Consider the following 25145-nt stretch of genomic DNA (forward strand, 5'->3'; position numbering starts at 1 on the left):
CCGCAGAAGGTTGGGCTCGTGCTATAGCAAGATACTGCTATAAGTGATCCACAATAGCTCATGCTGTGGACCTCGGACAATAACGGTCATGAGCCACAGCTAGTTGGGAGTGAGGATGTCTTCACCCGTTTTCCGGTCCTGTTTGACATTTGCGAGCCCTGCTGGTCTCAGCCAGCCTGTCCTTCAACCACCAGTTAAGGCTAGTCCCTTGGAGTTATGACCTCTGGGCTTGAATCTGTGGGGATTCGCCGTGCGCCAGCTGTTGCATGATACGTATCATCAGCAGAGGTGGCACCGAACTAGTCCACACGAGCCCTCATCCTGCCAAATGACGGGCCGCGCAAAGCACTGTGGATGGTGGTTACCCCAGCCACTGGATCCTAGCCTGGCAGGGATCCTCCCTGACCAGACGGGTGTTTAAACCGTTCCTGGTGCTACCGCAGGCGCTAAACCGGTAGGACGTGCATAAGTGTATGCACAATCATCCACTAGTGCTGGTGCGAGAATAACTGACTCTGAGTCTCTGGTAACTAGTATGTACTGTGCGCCGTATCGCGACCGCGCCCTGACACTCAGTCTCCAACATCTTAACTTCTTACTTCTTACACTTCCTAATCTTGTGTCATACAGGGTAGTGGGCATGATGTGGAGCCGTGCTGCGGCTGAGCCTTGCCGATCCTGCGCATTGGGGAGGATTGAGTCCTGAAATCGCGACGCGAGATAACAGCTACATCGCCTGGCCTGGGGCAGTGGGGATGCGACGAAGAAGGTCTGAGGATGATTCGCTGGCAGGTCCGTGATACCAAATGCTGCAATTACACTGTTGATGCAGGTCGCCCGGCACGTCGACGGTCGCCGATCCGTGGTCTGGACGTCCAACTCTAGGAGAAATGACAGACAACATGGCATGGTGGCTGGAATTATCATGGTGATCGGAGGCAGGTTGCCGCTGATAGGTAGCCGTAATTCCCGCCCGCCCTACGGCGCGAGGGTTGACAATTGCGATCCTACTCAATTACTGAGGACCATTGACAGGCAGGCACGCCATCCTGCCCACAGACTGTCCCCACGGCCCGTCGTGCAGAAAGCGTTGATGGATTCCTTGCTTGCTGGCCCCATCGATCACTTGTCAATTGTCCGTAGGGTGGCAGAAGCACAGGCCGAGGGGCGGTCCCTGCAGCCGCCCTTCCCAACAGATGTTGGAGCTTGGTTGATCTCCGACATCAACCGGCGAGCGACCTGAATAGTGGACTGTTCCATCCATCTCCAAAAATACAGGGTGGCAATCTTTAAATAGTGCTACACGCCACTGGAGGTTTTTTTCTTCTTTTTTTTTTTTTTTTGCTGGTGGGCACGGTGACACTACTGCATGAGAAATCTCCTGCGTGGGTGTACGGGACAAATCGCGCGATTTCTCCCGAAGAAAAGCCGATCTGCGACGCGTTGAGGCTGGACCTGCCAAGCCCAGTCACTTCAGTCCATTAAGTTAGTTATCGCCCGCGATGCAACCTGGTTGTTTGCCCCTGTCCCCTATCTCGTACCTACTTTGCGTCTGGAAGTTTTGGATCTTATCGCCGCCACTTTTCTGATTACTGTATCTCGCTTGTTGCATCGGATGCTCGTGCCGTGCATCAGGCACTGTCGGTCGAGATTCGTGGACTTGACGCCGGGGTCAGCATATGTATGCCATCCTTGACTGGATGCAAGTGGTATGTACGCCTCTGCATGAGCACGGGTTGAGATGGTTGGTTAGGACTGCAGTGCTTTGGGGATTGACGGGTTTGCCTGTGTTGTTAGTACTCGTAAGCATCGACTTCGTAGTATGGTGGCCAAACATAGCAGTCGGTCAATAAGTGTTGACTCCGGTTGAACTACTGGGTCTATGAGCTAGAACGGTGCTTGACTCTGTATAGGGGCGAAACCATGCCCTCATGATTCTGTCGTAGAAGCCCTTCACTTTCGTCTAAAGGTTTTGAGCTGTGGTCACTCATGCCGCCAGCGTAGCATCGACATCTCATTACATCCTCCCATGTAAGCCCATACACATGGGTGCGTTCTCCCAAACCGAAGAGACCGCTTGACATCAAAGAATATCCCAAACCGAGAAAAAGACCCTGGTTCATGTCTAAGCCCTCGTCTCCCAGGCTATGCCTGACACAATCTCGCATTCTTGCGCAGCTATACATTCCTGCGCCGCTACACATGAAGCATGAAGATATAACGATAAAAGATGAGAACCCGGTAGACATAGAATACCCCAAGACCAAGCCCAGCATAGGAGCTATATCCACTACTATAGTCATCCTCAGCATGCAACCCAAACCTCAACCCAACCCATCAAGTTCCAAAGAACGACAGAACCCAGCTCTCAGCATCAAAACACGATTGCCCCAACCCAACCCAATCGAGAGGCGCATCTCACCCCGATCCCCAACTCAACCCCAGACCAGTACCCCACACTCACCCTCTCTCACAACTCCTCCTCTCGCGCCCTCCTTTCAATCCAAAGAAAGCCCCTACAAATCCGGCCAAAAATACACCCCCCTATCCAAATCCTCCCTGAGCGTCTCCTCCACAACCACAAACCCCTCCCTTTTGAGGTCAGGAAGTACCCCCCCAATCAACTCGGCCACGAGCCCTCCGAATACCACACTCCCCTGGGCATTGAGATGGGTCTGATCCTCGGCCACGAGATTGTACGTCCACGCGTCGGCCGGCCCGATCGCATTGAGGTAGCGCGTGCTCGCGGCGTTGAGATCGATCCACCGCGCGCCGGTCGCCCGGGCGGCGGCGATCGTGGCGGCGCGCTGGTCGGCCAGGTTCTCGACGACGAGGGGCGTGCCCGTCGAGTTGTCGTAGCCGCGGCGCGAGAGCGGCGTGACGAGGATCGGGGTGCCGCCGGCGGCGCGCACGTCGCCCACAAACACCTCCAGGTTGGTCGTGTACTCGGCGATCGAGATGTTGGCGGCCGCCTTCTGGTCGTTGTGCCCGAATTGGATGGTCACGTAGGGGCTGTGCGTGCCCGATGCGTGCGCGCTGGCCACGCCCGCCAGCACCGTCGCCCAGTAGCCGTCCGCCCGGTAGCTGACCGTCGTGCGCCCGTTGACCCCGTAGTTGGTCCCGGTGGCGCCGTGGTGCAGCGTCGTGTTGAGGAAGCCGTTGCCCCAGCCGCCGCCGCCGGTGCTTTGTTTGGCGGTTGTGCTGTCGCCCGCGAGGAAGAAGATGGGGGGAATGCTGGTGGGGGCTTGGGATTTGGGGGAGGGGGAGGGGTGCGCCGCGGTGGAATGGGTGAGGAAGGGGAGGAGGGTGAGGAGGTTGAGTTTCATGATGATTGAGGGTAGGGTTGTACTTTGAGGGTTGAACTGGGTGGGTGGGTTGAGGTTCGTGATGCTTTTCGAGTGGTGAACGGCCGTCTTATGTGTTGAATTTCTGGATGTCTTGCGGTGGTTCACCCCACCAACTGGAAGAATCCAGCGTCAGTTCCAGCAATCATGGCACGATTGGCATCCTTCTGCCAGGAGTGAGGGTGGGCGGGCGTGACTCTGCAGGTTTGCTGCCAAGGGCCTGCTCCTCGATGGCTCTGTCACTCCGTGATGCAGAGAGCAATTGACGCGAGAATCATCGTCATTGCCCCGCGTGGGGCAGATCCCTGAAGAAGTCTGTCTGGCTAAAGTCCGAGGGGTCTGGAAAATATATGCCCGAAAGCAGTCCGCGCCTTGAATGGACAGGTCGATGTGGGTGAATTGTGCAGGAGTTGCTCTGCTCGGCCAAGCATCGCCCGAGATTAGATTGCCGTGCGGGGATGCTTGCTGAACCTGCAGCTGCCGGTCGAACGGATGTGAAGAAGGGATGAGAGAGAGGAAAGCGCCATGAATGATGGAACGTAGTTAAGGTGACTTACAGGGACTCAGACATGCTACGTCATAAGTTAAACTCCAGGTGGTGACTTGTAGACTGACTGTGACTGTTGACAAGTGCGGCAGCGCGGTGCAGTTAGGGCATCCGCCAACCATTACAGTCGGGCCACTCCATTTCAGTGTCCAATCAACCTCGAACTGCGTCTTGAAGATAGAGACAGTGCTCAATCAGGCCAAGACCACAATCATCGTCAACATCCTGCTTATCGCAGCCAAGATATCCATCGCGCTCTCTTCCCCCATCGGGACAGAAACGAGTGATAGCGGGAAGGTCTGATAAAGACGCCGCCATCTCATTCGAACCTCTTATCAACACCTCGAGAATGCCTTTCCAACGAGCCCATTTCGCTGCCCCAGACCTCCAGATACACTGCCGAGATTTGGGGTTTATAAACGGACCCCTGCGGCAATGACAGCCATGACGACTTCACGACAGCGAAATCATGAAGAAATCACCATCGGTCGTCGATCTCTCGCGGGAGCCGTCCGCAGCGGACAGGGCCCCCTCCAGCCAACATGGCACCCTCGTCGAGCTGCACCAGACCAAACGCGGTCTCTCCTCTCGCCATGTGCAGCTGATGGCCATCGGGGGCTCCATCGGAACAGGTCTGTTCGTGGGAATTGGCTCCTACCTCCGCGACGCAGGGCCCCTCTCCGTGTTTCTGGGATTTCTGTTCTACGGGATCTGCTTCATCTGGCCGGTCAACCTCTGCGTTGGGGAGATGTGCGCCTATCTGCCCATCCGAGGGTCCATCTTCGAACTCGCCGCGCGGTACATTGATCCCGCCTTTGGATTTGCCATGTATGCTCCTGTTCCTCTTTCTGCCCATCCACACCCACACCTCAATCTGAACACATACTAAATGCAACAGGGGCTGGGTCTACTTCTACGGCGGGCTGATGCTGGTCTGCACGGAATACGCCGCCGTGGCGACGGTCATGCAATACTGGAACACGAGCGTCAACCCGGCGGTGTGGGTCGCCATGGCCATCGTGGTGTGCTTCCTGCTGAACATCGTCGCGGTGAAATGGTACGGGGAGACGGAATTCATCATGGCATCCACCAAGATCCTGCTGCTGCTGGGGCTGGTGCTCCTGACCTTCATCACGATGGTGGGCGGCAACCCGCACCACGACGTGTACGGCTTCCGCAACTGGCAGCACGGGGTGATGTTCGAGTACTACAGCGCGGGCGCGACGGGCCGGTTCCTGGGCTTCTTCTCGGTGGTCGTGTACGCCGGGTTTTCCGTGGCCGGGCCGGACCTGCCCGCGCTGGCGGCCGGCGAGATCGCCAACCCGCGGCTCACGATCCCGCGCGTCGTCAAGATGACCTTCTATCGCATCGTGGGCTTCTACGTGATCGGCGTGCTGGCCGTGGGGATCATCTGCAACGCACGGGACCCGCGGCTGCTCAGCGCGCTGGATTCCTCGTCGGCAGTGGGCTCCGCCGCCTCGCCGTGGGTCATCGGGATCGAGAACCTGGGCATCCGGGGCCTGCCCGGGTTTATCAACCTGTTGATTCTGCTGGCGGGCTGGTCCTGCGGCAACGCCTACCTGTACAGCAGCAGCCGCACGCTGTACTCGCTGGCGCGGCGCGGCCAGGCCCCCCGCGTCCTGTGCCGCTGCACCGCGTCCGGCGTGCCGATCTACTGCGTCGTCGTCGTCTCGCTGCTCTCCTGCATTACGTTTCTGGTGGCCAGCGCCTCCGCCGTCACCGTGTTCTACTGGTTCGTCGACCTGACCACCTGCGCCTTCGTGCTGACCTACACCAGCATGGTCGTGGTGTTTTTGGCGTGGTACCGCGCGCTCAAGGCGCAGGGGCTGGATCGCAGCACTTTACTCCCGTGGGCGTCGCCGGCGCAGCCCTACGCGGCTATTCTGGCTGTGGTGATTGGGTCCGTGGTCACGCTGTTCAACGGGTTCACTGTGTTCGCTCCCTTCAGTGTCCAGGGGTTCGTGACCTCGTACTTTGGGATTGCGTTTTGGGTGGTCATGTTTGCCGTCTGGAAGGTGTGGAAGCGAACGACCTGGGTCAAGCCGGAGGATGTCGATCTGTTGGCGGGCAAGGCGGAGGTCGATGCTGAGTGTCGCGTGTGGGAGGATGGAGGCTTGGAGGAGAGGCGGAGGGAGGAGCTGGCGAGGATGCATTGGGTGCGGAGGGCTTGGGAGAAGATGTGGTAACGCTGGAGGCGTAGCTCTGACCCATGTGTGTAGTGAACACGCATCAAAGAATGACACTGTTTACCGAGGTGCTAGATTTGCGTCGGAGTTTACAGACACAGCCATGTGCCCTAATACCCTCCTGACTGCACCCGAACATAATACACGAATCTGAAGTACCGTACAGCATGAGCTCAAGCAGCCCAAGCTCCCTCAGCCCCAACTCGAACAAAGCTCTCGCAGGCAAGAATGACAGCATACCTCGAAGAGAGCCAATTGATCGCGCTGGCGGACAAAGAACGCTTCAGTCAGACTGTGCGCAAAGAGCTCCCCGACCAATGGAATCCCGACTGCCCGTCACAGCAGAAGTGAACTCGTGTACTCTACCGACACTCTCCGACTAAACCCTTGCTACCTCGGCCAATACCACAAAGAACGCCCAGGGCGAAGCATGAAAGAGACTCCGCCAGTGCGACAGCACAAACGAAGCTGAAAGCATTCTTTGTGCCAAAACAATCTCTTTGTCCGCCTCTTACGCTTTCCCCGCTTTCTCTCGAGTGCACCCCACAGAATCATGCACTACTTAAACCCTGCGTGTGTATCCATGGTTGACCCCTAACCATCTACCAGATTCTCAGTCAGAGAGACCAGTGCTGGTAGCTGAAACGCCTAGCGTACTGTACTGTCGATACCGAGGAATCCACTAAACCCAGACCAACCTGCAAGTCAAACTATACAGCATAATATCTATCCACCATGCCTCATCATTGGTACGTCCTGCCACATCATGGATCTTCTCTCCTCCTGCCCTTTTCTCTACCCCCCCAGCCCTGATCCCTACAACAATTCGATATCATAAGAAACACGCTAATATCAAACAGCACCGTCTGCAAAGACACCGTGAAGCCGGCCTGCTTCCATCGCGGTCACGTGACCATATGCCGCGCGCCCACCTGCAAGCTCGTCTACCAGAGCTCCCGCGAGAAGGACTGCCCCTACTGCCGGAATGCGACGCAGAAGCGGGCGGCCCGCGAGGGAAGTATTCCCAAGGATGAGGGTGACGATGCACTGACCGAGTCTGCTGGCGGTGACGGGAGCGATAAGGAGAATGCCCCTCCTTCTGCCGACGGAGCGCGAGCCCAGAAGCAGCAGAAGCAGCAGAAAAAGAAGAAGAAGAAGAAGGGCAAGCATGTGCGCGAGACCCGCAGGTTGAAGGATATTCGGCGTGGGAGGCGCTTGAATTAGCCTCCTGGTGGGATCTGGGTGTAAGATTCTTGGCCGGTTGGGAGGCCGGTTTAGTGTATTGTTTTGTTCAGGGTCGGAACTTTTGATTGGAAACAGAATGACCTGTTGGCTGTGTCAATGTCAATGGGGATTTTGGTTCTAGTCATGAGTGTAGATGGTAAGTCTGCCGTGTGTTACCTTGGACTGGGGGGGATGTATCATACTAATCTCTAGCTCTGTGTCGTGTACGATAGTAACTCGCGAGATAGGTTGCATCACAATGTAACAGACCCCGGTCCTGTTCATACTTCCAGTTCGGTGAATGTGTAGAAGTAATTGTATTATTGTAAATGAGACCATCCAGGTACTTGATCATAGCCACTACTTAATCCCCAGCACAGGTCAAACATTGTAAACCGACATCGCCGGACACATCCCCACCAACTTATCCGTCTCGACGCTGGGCATGAACTTGGCCGTCTTGCCCGCGCTCTCCGCCCCCTGCGACTGCTTCTCCACCTCCGCGAACGCAAACTTCTTCTCCGGCAGCAACTCATACACACCCTGCGCGTACTCCGGGGCCACCCGGTACAGCTGCGCCAGGTACTTGGCCTGGATCTCCGGGTACTCGACCACGCGCAGCAGGCGCGCCGTGTTGTCGTGCAGGTGCTGGCGCTGCGTCTCGTCCATCACCCGCCGGTACAGCTCGCGCGGCTGCTCGTACTCCGAGTCCTTGCCCTCGTGGTAGAAGTGCGACTTGCGGCCCACGTTGCTGTCCGCCACCTGGTAGGGCGCCTCGGCCGTGTCCGGCCGGAATTTGTGGGCGAAGCTGTTCGGCACGTACTGCGGCTTCAGGCCGTGGTTGGCGTCCACCCGCATCTGGCCGTCGAAGTTGAGCGAGGAGTAGGACTGGGTCATGAAGGGGCAGTTCACTGGTTTCGTGTTAGTGCCATGTCCACTGAGATGAGATGGAAAGAGGGGTGGGGCCATACCTGGGACTTGATGAAGGTTAATACCAATGCGGTGGTACTGGGCGTCCCGGTAGAAGAACATGCGGAACTGCAGGAGTGGGTCGGGGCTGTCTTCAATGCCGGGAACCATGCTGCCGGGAGAGAAGGCGGCTTGTTCGACGTCCCGGTGGAAGTTCTCCGGGTTCTTGTTGAGCACGAGTTTGCCAAACTCCATCATCTGGGTGGCTGTTAGCTACTGCCTTGGGCAACGCTCATCTCGATTCGCCTACCGGGAACTTGTCTCTGGGCCACACTTTGGTGACATCGAACGGATCGAATCCCAGCTTGGATGGATCGGCGTCCTCGGGCTGCATGACCTGCACGTGAGCCGTCCAGGAGACCTTTTCACCGTTTTCGATCGCTTTCCAGAGGTCGCGCTTGGAAAAGTCGGGGTCGATACCGCTGTGCTGCTGGGCCTCGTCGGCGGTGAATAGTTTCTGGCCGCCGTCGGCAAGGAAGTGGTATTTGATGTAGACGAACCGGCCCTCGGCATTTACCCTGATCTATATTAGAGTTGCGGTGCTGATATCCTGTGCATTACTTACCATCGGAAGGTATGGCAGCCGTAGCCGTGCTGGTTCCTCCATCCCACGGGAGTCCCATGGTCGCTGAAAAACATCATTCCTGCATGGTTACTGGTGAGAGTCAGCCGGGTCCTTTTGCGGTCGGAGAAAGACATACCCCTCTGGCGTGTTTGCAAGCAGATCAAACAGCGAGTTGTGGTCCAACAGGAAGTTCTGCGGGTTACGATACTGGGAGCGGATCACATCTGGGCCTTGGATCGGATCGCGACAGAAGAAAACGGGCTGGGTGGGAATCAGTGAGAGTCCTCGTCCAGGTCTCAGCATAAGCATACGAAGTTCAATCCCACAAGATCATAGTTGCCCTCGCCGGTATAAAATTTGATGGCAAAGCCGCGGGGGTTCCTGGCGAGATCGGGGAACTCTCTGCCGAGGGTGACGGTGGAGAAACGGACAAAGACCGGGGTTCGGACACCAGCCGATCGGAGAAAGTTGGCCTGGATAGTCAGTCGCGCTGTCTAGTTCGTTGAAAAGATAAGAAAGGAAGAAATTACTTTGGTCAGCGAGGAGACATCCTTGGTTGTCTCGAAGTATCCGAAGGCACCACTGCCGCCTAGTTACATGCACATATGGGTGAGTGATCCCACAACGACCAGTGGAAGCAAAGTAAAAACCCACAAGGATGGACCATGCGCTCCAAGTTCTTGGAACGATTGAAGTGCTGCTGTTTCTGCAAAAGAAAGGTATCGGAAATGACCGGAATGCCGCCCGCCGTCTTGCTGTGAGCGGGATCAGGGAAGGGAATGCCTTCGTTGTTGGTGAAGTAAGAAGCATCGTCGGCGCGCTGGCCGATGGATTGCACCCCCGTGAGTTTGGCGGCGGTCTGGGCGGGTCCCTCGTTGGCCCCCTGGAAGAGCGAGTCGGTCGGCGCCATCGCGCCCAACGCCCCGCCTAACACTTGCAGCGGTCGAGTAGTCATCACTTCAAGGTTTTTAGCAACACACAGTCACAATCAAGTGTCTCTTTCTTTCTTCTTCTTTACATTACAATCCTCCTTTTAACCTTGTGACCTGCTCTTATAGATCAATTGCCCTCGTCGTGTCAGACCAATCAAGTTCAATTGATTACCATACGGTCAGGATGACGGCCACACTCCTGTCCCCACTCACGTCACCAATATCACATCGACTTTGCTGCAACTTCACTTCGATTTTCCACAAACCTATCCCTGCTGATTATTGATTTAAACTCATCATGACAGGTCTAGCCGCGTCTACTGTACTCAACACCTGAATAACCTTTCGACACAAGGTTATCACGGAAAGTCAATTGCCTTCTCAGAATCCTGCAACTCATCACTTCTCCGCGGAGGGAGCTGTACGCGAGATATATAACTTCGATGAGAAATCTGCCTGGCAATCCATATACTTGGTATCTTTGCCGATCTATTCCTGCTGGCTTCTCTCATTCGAGAGTCCCATGGAAGCTCAGCTCCAGCTCGCTCTGGCTCCTCGTGCCAAGGCAATGCGCTAATCATGACCATGGCTACTTCAGTCCCTCCCACGCCTTGCTATCACCCACCCAGCTCGGAGGAGACCAACCTGCTTCCCAACCCGTACCATCCGGTTGCTGCCTGAGGCATGTAACAATCGTTACCCGTGCAGAAGTGGGATGGAATGCTGCCTTCCTGGCCTTATTGGCTGGAGTTTTCCCCGGCCATTTATCTGCGGGGATGCGCATTGTAAAATGTGGTACTATGTAGATGTAGATATCCATTTTCATTCAACCTATCAAATCAACGGTATGTTTCAGCATCTCCGTCGCGTTGGTTAACACACAACCCGCTTTTACGCCGCAATGGCTGCACCATCTGCTTAAGGCGCTTTGGAGTCGAAGGGGTGAAGTCAAATGTCAAATGAATCAAGGGGGATCAAGTCTCGGCTCCCTACCTGCTCCTTGGGTGTGGCTTGAACTCTATTGTGTGGTCCTGTCATTGGTGGCATGTGATGCTGTGCAGTGCTACTGAGTACGGTTCACAAAAAAGGGGATCTCGTTTGGTAATCGGAACACGAGCATAAGAGACTAATTCCCTGTTCTAATAAAGCATAGTCCGCTACCTTCTTATCGTTCAGAGCGGCGCAATTGATGTCCCAAGCAGTGGAAGAACGGTATCCAAATGAATTTACCGCTAGGATGATGCCATCCAATTTTGTCCTTCTCAAGCCTTAAGCCTGTCCAGTCGATATTGCCCAGTCGATTTAGCAGCATCTAGACGGGCGCTAAAGCGGGCTAACTGCGGGCTAACTGCGGGCTAACCGCGGGCTACGGCGGGCTACGGCGGGCTACGGCGGGCGCCTATTTTTAGCGTAGTTCGGGGAATGATGGCGCCCGGATGATTGATGCGGTCCATCAGCATCAGCGTGCATCAACACGTTCACTCATTACAAAGCATACCACTCCATTGAGCGCGAGTCAGACGCCTAATGCAGGCAATCTCTTCCCTCTTTATCTCAGTTGTTCTAAAACAGGTTTGTTCAAGCGGTTGTTTTCGTTCTTCCAGTGTGTCGGGTCTTGCGAGCGGGCTTGGAAGGTGGAATGACCGGGCGACGGAAAAACCATCGATCCCGCCATGTAAACATGCGGAGATCGGCTTGTCCCCTTCATCATCCACATGCAAGGCACGGTCTGTACCAGGGGACCTTACTCTACATAACATCACAAATGAAGTATGGATCGCCACTGGTCTTGCTTGTTGTGCCTGGATTACCAAGACATCTTCACCAAGGGACCTTCACCCGCAACGGAAACGAATCTCATTCAGCCCGCTGCAGCCTCACGCGACTACTGCAAACTGCCAGTCAACGTGACCCCGAAAGCTCGCGACACAAACATCCACAAGTCCTTCCTGACAATGTCTCTCTAGCTCCAGTCAACAAGACTTTCAAATGAGCACCATTGTGTTGTGCCATGGTTGCATCATCCATTCCACCAGAGCCGCACAGGATCACAATCCCATTGTCAGCACCCGGAATGCCAATATTACAACCCCCACAAATCGCTGTCCTCCCAAAAAAAAAAAAAAACTGTCCAATCATGTCGACACCGACGCCAAAGCATTCTCGCGAGGACTCGTGTTTCAATCAGGTCGAGAACATCATGCCAGCCTAGCCTCGAAACCAGCCCAGATACATCACAATCCAGGCTCTACTCCACCATCCTCGAAGGTGATATCTGGCGGAGAAGATATCCCAGTCCTCTGAGCAGATGTTGGTGGAGCACTCAGCCTTCAGGAGACTCCATCCAACCCCCCTTGCCGGTTGTGTCTCGGATAACGTTTGCGGGACCCCTCCTCTGGTCGATTGGCTCCCGCAGTGGAGCGTTCCGAAGTGAAAATGTAGACTTCAAGACCTTCTTCTACGAGTCGCCTATGGCACCGCAACCCTGGAGCCTTACCGGGCTACCACTTCATTGACCCCTGCGCCGGCTCACAGAGTGCTCGTGAGTTTGAGTTCATGTGCACATGCGACAGGCATGGAGACTCGACTCTGACGGTGGCCGACGTGAGCGAGGGAAAGTCAATCCTGGAAGACATGACTCGTGTACTGCCCGTAGAATATGACAGACGGACAATGCCCTCGCCGAGCAGGAAAGCACACATTCCAAAGCCTGTGTTGTGGCCCGAGCCCGGTTAGGCGACCGTAGCAAAGAGCAGGTCTTCCTGGTATATATCCTTCCCGGCTAACTCTTCCCAACGTACCTATTCGCCTGGAACATAGGATGACCTCGCTCGGGGTTAAATTCCTGCCACAATTGTGCATTTCGGCGAAGATCATCCTGCTATGATGGTGATGTACGTTCAAGAAAGGGCCCGGGCCTTGTTTATGAACCTTCGATCACCCGTCCTTTCCCATGATTCCTGTTTTTCTGTCTCTACTATTGTGGCTGGCTCATTTTCCAGCCTATCATTGACTGTCAGTGTGGCCAAGGCTGATCTCGCACGGTGCGCATAGATGGCATTCGTCACACTCGGTGTCCTACATCTATCGCTATGCATCCGAGTAACAACTCGCCCATTGATGAGGAGATCTTTATTCCCGAGTCTCTCTTGGCAGCCGCCACCACAAGCGAAACCTGGTCACAGAGTCCCCGAAGAGAGATCCCCCGTCAACTTCGAAGTGGTGTACCTCCGGATGAGGTGCGCGTGCACAAACGAAGACAGACCACCACCAGTTGGCCGACTGCAGCCCAGAATGACACGACATCTCACTCGGTGGGCCGTCCCTTGAGCACTAATGCCAACAGAGGCGACGAGATATACCCGTTGTATGAGGATTGTGTGGTAGTGGAGACCCCCGAAGGACCTCAGGCGGTCCCTCATTCAGCGGCCGATGGCCCTATCCCCATCTCCGAGCTTCCAAGTCACCCCGTCGCAGAGCTACCAAGTCACCCAACCCCACCACCCAAAGCACGCACAGCTCGATACTCGCTCGACGGTAACGGTATTCTCAACAAATTCACAGTGTTGTCTCCATTCCCACTACGCCAGACTATCAACGCCGCGGCTGAAAGAGCCCGTGACAGCAGTCTTGGGACGTTGTACGACAAAGCCAATCTTGTCCAAATCAAACATCAACGCAGATATTGGGCTCGGATGCTGATCGAATATGGAGCATACACGATACTCCTCTTGTTTGTGTACTTCGTGCTCGTGGGTCAACCTCTATGGGGCGGGGCTATCTATTGGCTATACTGGGTAATGCGCAACAAATTTGTCTTCCAAGGTGGATGGGCCATTGTCATAAGTCTAGTGATCTTGTAAGTCAGGCTCTTCGGGAGGAGAATGCGGTCCCCGTATCGTGGCTCACGATCGCACAGCTACTCGTTTGCACCGCTGTTGACTCTCTTCGAGAAGGACCTTCCCGACCCCGAGTACTATAGAGATCGTAACATTACCCCGGGCGCCCCGGACACAGCCCTCTTGATCCCCTGCTACAGATCCGCCCCAGTCATTGGGCAAACGCTCGAGGCCGCACTGAAGATCTTCCCCGCATCGCATGTGTACGTCATTGCGAACGGAGACTCCACCAACCCCTTGGACAATACGGAGGAGATTTGCCGTCGCTACGGGGTCAATCATATCTGGTGCCCGGTTGGATCCAAGATCATCGCTCTCTTTGTCGGTTGCTACGCGGCCAAAGTCTTTCGTTATGTGCTGCTCACTGACGACGACTGCATTCTGCCTGCGAACTTTCCTGTCGCCATCTCTCGGCTTACTGATAACGTGCGTTGCGTGGGCTACACGATCAAGGTTGTGGGCCCCGAGTCATCCAAAGGCACCTACTGCCAGCAAGCTCAGGATCTCGAGTACAAGCTCGCCGGGCTGCAGCGCACCTTCGCCGGTCGCATCGGCAGCGCCACCTTTCCCCACGGGGCAATTTCGCTCTGGGAGCGGGCATTCCTCAAGGATACGCTTCAAGATCACCCGGGGTTCTCAATCAGCGAAGACTGGTTCTTGGGCAACAGCTGTCGACGACTAGGCGGACGGATCAAGATGTGCAGCATGATTTTCGTGGAGACTGCGGCTCCGCCTGCCTTTCTCTGGGTCGACAAGGACCAGAGCCGCGGCGGCTTTGGGGAGATGACCGTCTTCAAGCAGCGATTCCTGCGCTGGAACTTTTTCGTCGTCAACGGCATGCGATACAACCTGGCCTACATTTTTGGTTCCTGGAAGCTGGGTCGCTGGGAGATTGGTGCGAAGATTTTTGTTATGCAAGAGGTACGTCCCTGTTATGTTGGGCGTACAGCTGACCCCGCATGCTGACTGAGGCATAGGTGTACGAAACCGTGCTGAGCATTCTCGCGCCATTCATCCTGCCCATATCGTTGATCGTGCGGCCTTCATTTTGCATTAGTCTCCTGATGGCGACCTTAGGACTGTATCTACTGAACGCCGTGCTCTTTAATGAGATACACCTTCGATTGAAGAATGAACGCGTGAGCTGGAAGGTCATCGTTGCATACTATGTACGTTGTCCAGATATACGTGCTGTGTCATTGCTAACAGTCTGTGCTAAAGATGCCCTACAAAATGCTCATCGCCGTGACCAACGTGATCAGCTGCTACTGGTCTCTGATCAAGTATGCGAAGTATTTTGCGCAACGCCGACCGAAGCTGATCGAGGATCACAAGGCGGTGGGGATTGTGCTGAAGCTGGAGGAGATCCGACGACACCAGCAAGGGGGACTTGGGCGCAGTATGACTGTGCGCACGGTCGGCGTGCGCAGCCGCGACAGTAGCGTTGGATGAGCTCGGGATGAGGGGGCATTGTGCCCGCTATAGATATTGAGTTCCGAAAGGCTCACTTCCTCCACGTTGGTATAGAGCATGGTCGCAGGACCGGAGGCGGCCATCCATGGAACACCCCCGGCTCAGACCCCGCTCCCCAGGTCAATCCAATCCGAACAGACCGTTCTCCCATTCCACCTCCGACCGCATCGCTCTCCCTGTTGCTCGCGATCGGACTATTCACCGAGACTTCACCACCAATCCAATCTCCCAGCACCTCTGTCCAGAAGCTAAACCTTTGCAAACGAGGACCTCTAGCGGCAATGACATGTCGCAAAATAAGATGGAATGGAAAACGAGCTTTCGGCGGGTTGAAGAGGGTTCAACCTTCGGCGACTTTCCGGTGCATGAAATCCCGCCGAGCGGGTCGGAATTTTCGGCGTAAGGTTCAACCCCTCGGCGGGTTTCCCGGCGGTTCGGCGATCGGGGTTGTCGGGGGTTCAACCTTATCCCGCCGAAGGGGAACCTTAACCTTCCGAGGTCCTCGATGAGGTCTGTGTCAGTCTTCTGTTTACGTTTACCAGATCTAAGGCTCTTAGCAGGCGAAACCCTGCCTTCGCTACTATTGTGCCGCAAGTGATTTATGTTTGTCCCTGTTGGATGGAATGAGGAGGATGCAGCCTTGGGGTTGGGATAAATTGGCGAAATCCCCCCGAGTATGAAGATATAATTCTCCGGCACAGGATCTTGCACTAGATACTATACGTAAATCAAGAGTATATGATGTTTGACGCCCCCACTTAAACCTAGATAATCTAATTTATATTCGGGGGTTCAACTTGACCGAGGGGAAATTTCCGGTACTCACGATATCATACTACCGGTGCATAATAATGATCTTCTACACCGATGCAAAACCACCGAGCTGCGGGATAGGTATCTCCCCTCTAAACCGTCTGCGCCTTATCAAGATATACCATCTCTACAACGCTAGGCGGCTTCGCGTTGCTGATTTCCCAATTTCCCATTTCCATTATCTATTTCCGCCGTCTCTCGGGAGTGTTTCTCGGCGAGTCGTGTACCCAACTAACCCGTCTGCAGAGCTTCAAGTCCTCAAGCTAAGTTTTGATTCAAAGTTGTCAACAAACAGCCAATGACAGGAGAGAGATGGAGCTCAATACCTCCGATACCAGGAATGCAGAGACAGTGATCCCGGGATGTGGAGGCTCCCACAAGGGCACGGTGCTACCCGACACAGCCCTCGGATCGGAATTGCCTGCTAGTGCCGATATTTATTCGGATATTGCGACAAACCCCAATTGTCTTTTCTATGAGTGAGAGAAAATGAGTGATAAGACAAGAAGAAAAGGAGAGGAAGACAGTTAGAGCCAGAGTATAGAGATACAGATAAAACAACACAAAAAACAAAAGAGAAATTGAGCTCCGATAGGGGGAATCGAACCCCCGGCTGCCGTGTGAGAGACGGCGATGTTAGCCACTACACCATATCGGATGTTGTTGAATTCAGAGGTTTTCCTTTATTATGAGTGGAGCGCTTAAGCGACCGAAGTCCCTCGGCACGTCCTTGATTATCCGCAGGATCACATTTATATACTAAATGTACGGGATAGAACGGGTTCCATGAATCGGGTTATATGCCGAGGAAGGATGGGTCGATCGATTGTCCAATACCATGGATTGTAAGGTAGAGGGTCGGTGGGAAAGCCTTAGACATCTCCTGTCTCTGTGAAAATCGAAACTTATTGCTTCTGGTTGACCGGAAATCACCTCGACTGCAAGTCCCTCGTGTGGCCATGTCCAGGCCGCTACCGAGTCGCATACTCCTCAACATGGACGTCTTCATAGTCCCCTATTGACCTGTTAGCGAATCCTCACTTGAGCCGGCAAGTAAACATCAAAGCAAAGCAAAGGAGGGGAACACCTACACTCCGAGGGCAGAGTCCGCGGCACGGTATCGCCCACAAAAGCGAGAATCTGATCTCGCAGCTTGCGATAGCTGGGATCATGTGGACTGGCAAATTTATTCAGCCCGCGGTGATCAGTGGGTAGGCCCGCCTGGTGGACGGAGGTGATGCCGGGCCAGGCTTCGGTGGATTCGACCAGCACGCCCGGCTTGGCCGGCCGCTTGAGCGTGAGAGGGTTTCGTTTGAACTTGGTGTCGTGGATCTCGTAGTAACAGACGGTGGGGATGGTGCGGTTGTGGTTGGTGATTGCCCTCTCCAAGCCTTGGCAGGTTCGTTTGAGAAAGGGCGTGTGAGCAATGTCCAGAATGCTGATCAGTCGCGTTCGGCTCACCGTGTCGGCGGTTGATAAGTTCTTCTTCGTCTGACCCAGCTGCACGATGTGGGAGTGGTAGGCCTGCCATCGCTGTAGCCCGTCGGCATCAGTCCCGCGGAACGGAGTCCCGAGGAAGACCAGGCCTCGTAGGGAGTCCAGTAGCCATGCTTGTGCGTCGCGCCTGCCTTCGGCTTGGGCGAGAGCCTGTGAAGCTATACTGGTTAGCACGGCCTCAGCCTCACGCCCTAGGGGCTCGGGAACTTGGGTGGGAGGTTACTGACACTGGCCAGCACTAGCCCACCAAAGTCACAAGCAATGACAACCGTGGGTTTTGGCGTCCGAGTCAGCGCCTCCTGCCACCTATGCCTGAGCTCAAACCCACGGCGCTCTAGCAGCCCGCTTATGCTTTCGCTACCGAAAGGCACACTCCACTCGAATGTGTATATGCTGGCCGTGGGCATGGCTTTCGGAAGCATGTCGGGATGTGTAAGCCAGTTGACTTCCACCCCGCCATCGATGTGAGCCCAGGCTCCGTCTGCCGTGTTCTCCATACCATGGATGGCGATGATGCTGCAGCAAATAGTCATCAGACATGACGCGGCGCAATAGGGCCCAAGAGGATTTTACACTCACTTCAACGTGTGGTTCTCCGGCACCACATGCGCCTTGAGGACGCTTGTGTGGCCCTCTACACCGGACAGAATGGGCTCTGGTGATTCGGACCGTTCGGACTGTGAAGACTGCTCGGCAGGATACCTTTGTCTTCGTCCTGGCCGTCTCGTAAAAGTGACATTCCCTTTTCGCAGACTGCCAGAATATCCCTGAAGAGAGACTATCTCGGAGGACGCACCTGCAACTTCTGACCTGTCATCTTGTTGCAGGTTTCTGGCTTGTCCTGCGGCGTGAGACCGCTTTGCTTTATGTTCCTCAAAAACCGCGGGGCTACGACGAAGAGCCTGCGCAGACGCGGAATCGGGTTTTGAATGATGCTGCTGGGACGGAACTTTGCCGCTCGAGTTTGATATCTTATGCCTTGGAGGGTCTGTATGACTCAGATAAAAAGGGCTTCGTGAAGAGGATAAAGTAGGCTCAGCAGCACGAGCTTCTGGCACTTTAGGTCTTCGGCGAGTCGGCTGAGCCTGGGTTTTGCCGCTTCGTATCGTTACTCCCCCCTTGGGAGTAGAAGGAACCTTCCCAGTTCCAGAACTTGGGTAACCCAGCTGGGAATAACTTTCGTCGCTGATCGTTGCTATCTGGTCCTTTGGAGCCTTGTTAAAGTCAATGGACGACGTGCTTCGACCTGGCGTAGACATGTGGCTCGATCCGTCAACCCATTCATCATCCGTCGCTACGAGCGTGTTCCGATTGCGATTTTGAATCCAAGCCATACCCAGAGCGGCCTCTGCAGATATGCGCTCGGTGGGCAAAGGAGAGATGAGCGCCCTGACAAGTTCTACTCCATCCAGACACATTTTCCCCCGAAGTGGTTCGTCGGGAAAGGGTGTCCGCCCGTCACAGAACCTCCGCACGTCTCTACGCGTCGGAAATGGGTCTTGCTGAGTAGCGATCCTGAATACCACGCAGCCCAAAGACCACATGTCGGCTGCGTTATCATAGATTGATGTTGGTTCGTCGGTATCCAGATCTCCGCTCACCTCTGGAGCAGTGTACTTTGGGGTACCGATGGAAGTGTAAAGGGCTGTCCTCTCATGGTTCACTCGCTTCGCAATGCCAAAGTCGCCAATCTTGACCCACCATCGGGCGACCGGGGGCTTTCGGGCCACGAAGATGTTGCCGGGTTTGAGGTCGCGGTGGGTGAACTGCTCAGCGTGGATTATCCGTAGGCCATTAAGGAGATTGGTGGTGATATCCTTGACCTCTTCCTCGGGGATAGACTCGGATATGTGGCTTTCGAGAACCCCTAGTGGGAAGAACTCCATATAAAGGTAAAGGTTGGAGGGGTCTTCCATCCAGCCCAGAAAGCTGACCAGGACCTCCTGCTGTTGGTACTGCGGTTTCGAGAACTTGGCCAGTGCGAGAATCTCCCTCTTGTAGTCGATGCTATCGCGTTCCATCAAGTCCTTTTGCACGACCTTGACTGCCCGACGATGCGTGTCGGCCTCATCACTCTCCAGCCAGACCTTGCCGTATATCCCCCATCCTAAGGGTTCGGGGCGGCGGTACCATTTCCTCTTCACGATGCGGATAGCGTGACTGTCGTTTCGCTCGTATTCGGTATGGGTGGTGCAATCCTGGTCAATAACGGCGTCGTATTTGAAGTGCTCGAGCAGGTCGTCAGCTTCTAAGCCCAATCGCAAGGTTCTGATCTTATCAGCAAGTTCTGGATTCCCTTGCACCAAGTGTAGCAAGTCGGCATATTGCGACGACGACATGGACATGGCGTTGCGCGTTGGGTAGCATCATAGCACTATAAAATCAGGAAGATGAATGATAGAGGAAAGAAGAGGTAAGAGAAAGAAAAGAAGGAGGACGCTGAAAGGGCCACAAAAGGTGGGAAAGGAAAGAAGATGAGTTGAAAAGGACGAGGCTGGAGTGAGTGGGATGAGTGAGATGGCTTTCAAGTTAGTTTGCGGGGGAGACGATTGACGATCCAATGGGAAGAGTCGCATCACGAGTTGCTTTTTTGCCAGCGCGGGGTCACAAACACAAACAAGAACAACAAAACATCTCTTGCTTCTCTTTCTCCTCGTCATCACACTCTTTCACTCCCTACACACCATGGACCCTGCCTCATTTGCCTTTTCCGTCGCTTCCATGCTGCAGTTCTGCATCCAGTGAGTCTTTTCAGCACTATATTCCCAACCTTCCTGCCCCCTTACCTTCCATGAAGCTGACCAGGTCAGCCTTGGAAAGGACTTGTACGCACGTTGTGAAGCATACCGTTCAGCTGAGCGCGAATTGCAAGAAGCCAATCTGAAAATCAAGGGTCACTGGATCAAGATCGAGCAACAATTGTCCGCACTCCAGGCCGTATGGGAGGCCCTCCCGGATGCTTTGCAGATCCATCAATTTCAGGTGCTCCAAGTACTCCGAAGCAAGCTCAAGGCCGCAGTCAAGAGCATTCAGAGTCTGAGTGTCGACCTCGGAGCTGAAGCCTCACACGATAAACCCATAGACTCTTCCCTCGCGCGCATACTGCTGAAAGTGTCCCGCTTTAAACGGATCAAATACGCCGTGTATGCCAAGGAGTCTCTCGAACATGTCGTTGAAGAGTTGGAGCAATGGCAGAGAACCTTCGACCCATCCTGGTTCTTTTTGAGTCGTCTGGCCGTCCAGACAATTGATCAGGAGTTTAGTGGGAAGAGGGCTGCCGAGAGCAAGGCCGTTTCGACCGTGGTAAATCTGCGTCAAGCCCACCGAATTCACGACGGGGAGAGCTCCGCCTCGATTTTCCTGGGGAAGGATTTCGTCATTGGACGCTACACGGCGATTACTTCGTCTTCTTCATGGCTTGCTCGCACCGATGAAGGGGTGGTAGTTGTCGACCGCATCCCGATCAGGCGACAAAACGACCTCCGTAGCCGCACGAGGGACGTTCGCGATCTAGCGCGCATCCTTTCCAAAGTCGATCCGGACACATTTGGCCTTCTGTCCTGCCGCGGCGTACTGAGGACGGAAAGGACCTTCGATCTTATTTTTCCTGTCCCACAAAATCAGCAGCAAGGTCCTATTAGTAGTCTCCGCTATATCCTGTCGACACGTGCCGAGCGCAGCTTTACTCTAAACGAGCGGGTGAAGTTGGCAAATTCTCTGGCTCGATCGGTCGTGTTCTTACACTCGTCGTCATTCGTCCACAAAAGCATTACCCCAGAGAATATCATCATTTGCAGATCGCATGCAGACCGTCTGGGTACGCCTTATCTAGTTGGCTTCGACCAATTTCGACTGGCGGAAGGCCCGACCCACTTGAGTGGCGACAAGGATTGGGAGAGGAACCTCTACCGTCATCCACGACGCCAGGGGATACATCCCGAAGATGAATATATCATGCAGCATGACGTATACAGCCTTGGGGTCTGTTTGTTGGAGATTGGACTGTGGACTTCTTTCGTCGAGTACTCGGGAGATTACGGCCAGCCTATTCCAGGGCCTTCATTATCAATCAAGGATCTTATTGTTGAAAGAGATCAAAGACGAGCAGCCTACCAAATCAAGAGAATGCTTGTTGACCTGGCCAGAAGCAAGTTGCCAGCTTTGATGGGAAACATCTTCACTGAAGTTGTCGTGTCATGTCTGACATGTCTCGATAAGGACAATGAGTTATTCGGAGATGAAGAAGAATTCCTGGATGATGACGGCATTTCCGTTGGTGTTCGCTACATCGAGAAGGTATGTTGCTTCACGCTTGGCACATTATGGGGCTAACTTGTCTATCCCATAGATTCTATTTGCGCTTCAAGGGATTGCGGTGTGAAGACCTGTGACACACGGCTCCATTACGAAGCCACTATTCTGGATGCTGCAGAGGCGAAACAGATTCTGCGCGTCCATATCAACTGGGCGGGGTCAAGTGTCGTCGTACCTGGGCCAGACGGAACTGTATTTCACGTAGAGGTCCAGCCCGAGAATCCCGAAGCAAGCCAAACAGGATGGCAACGGCATGACGTCCTTGCACATACCCGTTCGTGTGCGGTATCAGCCCCTTGGAGCTTTTGCGTCGATCAGCTATCCCCAGATCCTCCGGTATTCACTGCCTCGACTTCGACATCCGCAGCCATCAGCGTCGCGTGCTCAAACCTCTCCTTCACCTTACCCGTGACGTGCTCCAAGCCCCAGTTCCGCACGTATTTAAACATGTGAGCAGCCTCCTCATACATGTCGGAATGAAAGAAGCCATCTCTCGCCACTAATGGGGAGATTGCGTCCCAGAACCCCTGTATATTGTTCCAGCCTATGGTTTCCTCATCGTGGACCCGAAGATCGTCCTCTGTGAAATGTAGGGGGCATGGAAACCCAAAGCCCATCTCTTCCCAGTGTCTGGAAGAGGGATTCAATTAGCGAACAACGCAGACCAAGATCAGTAGCGGTGTGAACTCACTTCTCAATCTGGATCAAACTATCCCTCAGGCGAATGATATCATCATCCCAGGCGTCGCCCACAAACTGAATGGGCCAACACCGCAGCATGCCGAATTCCTGGTAGAACACGCGATTGAGGAGTGGGATCTCTTCCGCCACTCGTGTCTGATAGAAATCACAAATGATGGTCTGTTCCATCTGGGCTTCAGTCGCAGACTGTTCTTTGCTGCCGAGCTCGGCGAAACCTTCGGGAAGAGTGAGAATCGGTTCCCCCTCAAAGCGGATAAAGCTTGGGTGCCGTCCGCCGAGCATGAGTGGGGTGCCCCATACGCCCTGCCAGTCGATCACGCTGGTGATCTCTCCGTCACTCACGAAGATGTTTGAGGGATTGAGGTCGCTGTGGCAGAGGTACGGTGCAAGGATGGCGGGCTCGTTGGGGAGAAGATACGGTGCCACTTGGAGGTACTTGTCAAGCAGACACAGATGACTAGCGGGGCAGTTCTGGGTCATTGTGGCATCGTCCGGTCTTGGAATCGCATGCTGTTGTATCCAGGCCTTCTCGCGATGGGCCAGAGAGGTGACGTAGTCCTGTGGTTGTATCCCTTGAGGAAATTAGCTTGGAAAGAGAGAAGTATGACATGAAAGAGGCGATATGAAACTGGCAGAGAGAAGGCGACACGAGAATGGAAAAGCGTACATGGACCGCGGTCAATAGTCATTTGTGCACGCTCTTTTGCCCAAAAGTCATGCTCTGTCACTGGCCCAATCACAAACCGGCTCGCTACTTGTTCTTGTATTATCTCAGGGATATCTCCAACGAGCTGTGCCGGAAGAGCGCCGGGGATATTTTCTGTGGCATAATACAGGCTACCGTAACTATAACATGGTTAGCCTATCGCAACAAGGCTGAGGGATCGAGGTGTGAACCAATCAAAAGCCACCGAGAATAACTTCTTCTGCAGCTCAACAAGGCTATCAGTGACCTTGAGCTTCTCCTCGAGAGCTAGGTCATCCCACACATCTGCCAGTCGAGTCCCGCGGGCAACCTCCATTATGATGTACTCAGATCCAACACTGCATCGACTATCTGCGCACCACGCAAGAACCTTTGGAGTAGGAATGTTGAGAACCGTCCGAGCCTGCACAGATCATTTCTATGTGTGAGCAAGAGTTGAGAGACTGGGACCAGCGACGTAAGGAAGAGGAGAAGGATCAGACACGTACAAATTCCATAGTGGCGACTTCAGATGCTGTGGTGTAGTACTGGGGACCTGCGATTGGGTAAGGGATCTTCGCAACCACTTTTCTGCCATCGTCCATCGTGAGTAAGAATGTTCTGTTCGAGCCACCCCCCCCCAGCTTGGTGATTGAGACGCATTCCTCAGCTTCTATACTGCTGGCAGCAATTTCCTGAAGCGCTTGCACGTCAAAGGGCGTGAAGCGGTTCTGAAGTTGCTGTTTCTCATTCCACAGCCAACGGCCTGTGGTGAAGCAGTGTAGGTCCTCATTCGACCCCTGGAGTGTAGATGCTGAGTTCAACGAGCTCAGTGGAGACGCAGTTGTTGGATTCAGCGAGCTGAGTAGAGACGTGGTTGTTGAGGTCATCGAGTCGAGTAGAGACTTACTCGATGAGAGAACTGAGACGAATGGTGAAAGCTTTTGGGTGGGATGTGATCGGGGAGCCTGTTGGAAGTGATTAGAAGGTCAGCTGTCAGCGATGGAAGAATGAGTTTTGGGTGATGAGAGAATTGTGGGTAGTGAGAAAGTCAGTGGTAAGTGATGGGAGAGTTAGTTGTAAGTCGAGCAAACAAAAGATATTTAAAAGGGAAAGATGAATGGTGTGCCAGTTGGCAGACTGTACGACCCGGTGATGCTAGGTTAGTAAGGTAGTGTGCCGTAACTACCTGTGAATTCACACTAAACCTCTGATTTTGCGCGGTCCTGTCGGAACGTGGTCATGATATCCTCCATTGCCTGTTCGGAGTCCAGCTTCGCCGGGTCAACGGGAACTGTAGCCACAATTTGGTGACTATCTCCATCTTTCTTGTTGGGTTGGAGCACGACCGAGTACTTCCCCGGTATTACCCCCTACTGCGCCTTTATCAAGCCGGAAAGAGTGTTTGTTGTCGTTCTTCGAGGTGCGACTTGGAAACAGGCGTTTGTCTTGCGAGATAGACTTGCCTTTGAATATTGACTCTTCCCAAGGTGCACAAGAAACGAAAGTCTGGAGACTCCTTTCCGTATAAACGGTTATATTCCGGCCACCGACTTATCTTAATCCATGCCCGTCGGGTTGGCAAAAAGTACAGTAGCCCATCTTCTGTCTGCAGCTTGCGGACCGTCTCTTTGATGAACATGATGAATTTGTGGTCGTGCCAGGCACTATTCTGATATCCGGAGTTGAATGAGAGAAGCTAGTGAGCACTGTATTGCTCGGGACTGTTGCTCGAGCGAAGATATTAGCACCCTGGATGATCTTAAGTATCCTATTTCATGGTGCGCAACCCTGGCTGAGGATAACCAGCAAGATATATACATGCGAGTCGCCTCCACCCTAAGGTACTGGATTCTCACCCCATGTCCCTTGGTTGGGGTTACGATGGTAAGAGGAGATAAAGATATCCGGCAACATGGTGTTGTTGAAGGCTTGGAATGATGTTCTTGATCAGGTTGGTTGAGGTTGCTGATA

The 25145-nt window shown here is 54.1% G+C and overlaps 8 protein-coding genes and 1 non-coding gene across 9 annotated transcripts; 4 read left to right on the top strand and 5 right to left on the bottom strand.

The window, feature by feature from the left end:
- Positions 1 to 2516: 2516 nt before the first annotated feature.
- Positions 2517 to 3326, bottom strand: BO66DRAFT_441828 (GDSL-like lipase/acylhydrolase; the record flags this gene model as incomplete). Its single annotated transcript, XM_025651367.1, has 1 exon — positions 2517 to 3326. The coding sequence occupies one exon, from the start codon at positions 3324 to 3326 to the stop codon at positions 2517 to 2519; it is 810 nt and encodes a 269-aa protein (XP_025500526.1).
- Positions 3327 to 4360: 1034 nt separating this feature from the next.
- On the top strand, positions 4361 to 6098 carry BO66DRAFT_380891 (putative proline permease; the record flags this gene model as incomplete). Its single annotated transcript, XM_025645928.1, has 2 exons — positions 4361 to 4719; positions 4790 to 6098. 2 exons carry the CDS (start codon positions 4361 to 4363, stop codon positions 6096 to 6098), a joined length of 1668 nt encoding a protein of 555 aa, XP_025500527.1.
- Positions 6099 to 6833: 735 nt separating this feature from the next.
- On the top strand, positions 6834 to 7322 carry BO66DRAFT_441830 (uncharacterized protein; the record flags this gene model as incomplete). Its single annotated transcript, XM_025651368.1, has 2 exons — positions 6834 to 6847; positions 6959 to 7322. The coding sequence occupies 2 exons, from the start codon at positions 6834 to 6836 to the stop codon at positions 7320 to 7322; spliced, it is 378 nt and encodes a 125-aa protein (XP_025500528.1).
- A 317-nt stretch (positions 7323 to 7639) lies between these two features.
- On the bottom strand, positions 7640 to 9766 carry BO66DRAFT_431130 (catalase; the record flags this gene model as incomplete). Its single annotated transcript, XM_025650564.1, has 8 exons — positions 7640 to 8233; positions 8294 to 8489; positions 8542 to 8809; positions 8857 to 8946; positions 8993 to 9117; positions 9168 to 9329; positions 9387 to 9445; positions 9511 to 9766. 8 exons carry the CDS (start codon positions 9764 to 9766, stop codon positions 7704 to 7706), a joined length of 1686 nt encoding a protein of 561 aa, XP_025500529.1. The 3' UTR covers positions 7640 to 7703.
- A 3007-nt stretch (positions 9767 to 12773) lies between these two features.
- Positions 12774 to 15290, top strand: BO66DRAFT_170222 (glycosyl transferase). Its single transcript, XM_025642296.1, has 4 exons — positions 12774 to 13647; positions 13708 to 14608; positions 14665 to 14856; positions 14909 to 15290. The coding sequence occupies exons 1-4, from the start codon at positions 12881 to 12883 to the stop codon at positions 15137 to 15139; spliced, it is 2091 nt and encodes a 696-aa protein (XP_025500530.1). The 5' UTR covers positions 12774 to 12880; the 3' UTR covers positions 15140 to 15290.
- Positions 15291 to 16522: 1232 nt separating this feature from the next.
- On the bottom strand, positions 16523 to 19815 carry BO66DRAFT_459077 (serine/threonine-protein kinase; the record flags this gene model as incomplete). Its single annotated transcript, XM_025652236.1, has 5 exons — positions 16523 to 16988; positions 17065 to 17620; positions 17698 to 17986; positions 18050 to 18185; positions 18267 to 19815. The coding sequence occupies 5 exons, from the start codon at positions 19813 to 19815 to the stop codon at positions 16945 to 16947; spliced, it is 2574 nt and encodes an 857-aa protein (XP_025500531.1). The 3' UTR covers positions 16523 to 16944.
- On the bottom strand, positions 16560 to 16631 carry BO66DRAFT_t263. Its single transcript has one exon. It is a non-coding gene; the product is annotated as a tRNA-Glu (tRNA).
- A 340-nt stretch (positions 19816 to 20155) lies between the features above and the next one.
- Positions 20156 to 21851, top strand: BO66DRAFT_404494 (uncharacterized protein; the record flags this gene model as incomplete). The annotated part of the gene is made up of 3 exons (XM_025648933.1): positions 20156 to 20211; positions 20281 to 21766; positions 21819 to 21851. The coding sequence occupies 3 exons, from the start codon at positions 20156 to 20158 to the stop codon at positions 21849 to 21851; spliced, it is 1575 nt and encodes a 524-aa protein (XP_025500532.1).
- Positions 21819 to 24813, bottom strand: BO66DRAFT_459085 (phosphotransferase family protein; the record flags this gene model as incomplete). Its single annotated transcript, XM_025652237.1, has 6 exons — positions 21819 to 22414; positions 22476 to 23058; positions 23154 to 23332; positions 23384 to 23595; positions 23681 to 23971; positions 24796 to 24813. 6 exons carry the CDS (start codon positions 24811 to 24813, stop codon positions 22099 to 22101), a joined length of 1599 nt encoding a protein of 532 aa, XP_025500533.1. The 3' UTR covers positions 21819 to 22098.
- Positions 24814 to 25145: the final 332 nt, after the last annotated feature.

This window comes from Aspergillus aculeatinus (genome assembly GCF_003184765.1).
Source record: "Aspergillus aculeatinus CBS 121060 unplaced genomic scaffold BO66scaffold_48, whole genome shotgun sequence".
In the NCBI taxonomy this organism is placed as follows: domain Eukaryota; kingdom Fungi; phylum Ascomycota; class Eurotiomycetes; order Eurotiales; family Aspergillaceae; genus Aspergillus; species Aspergillus aculeatinus.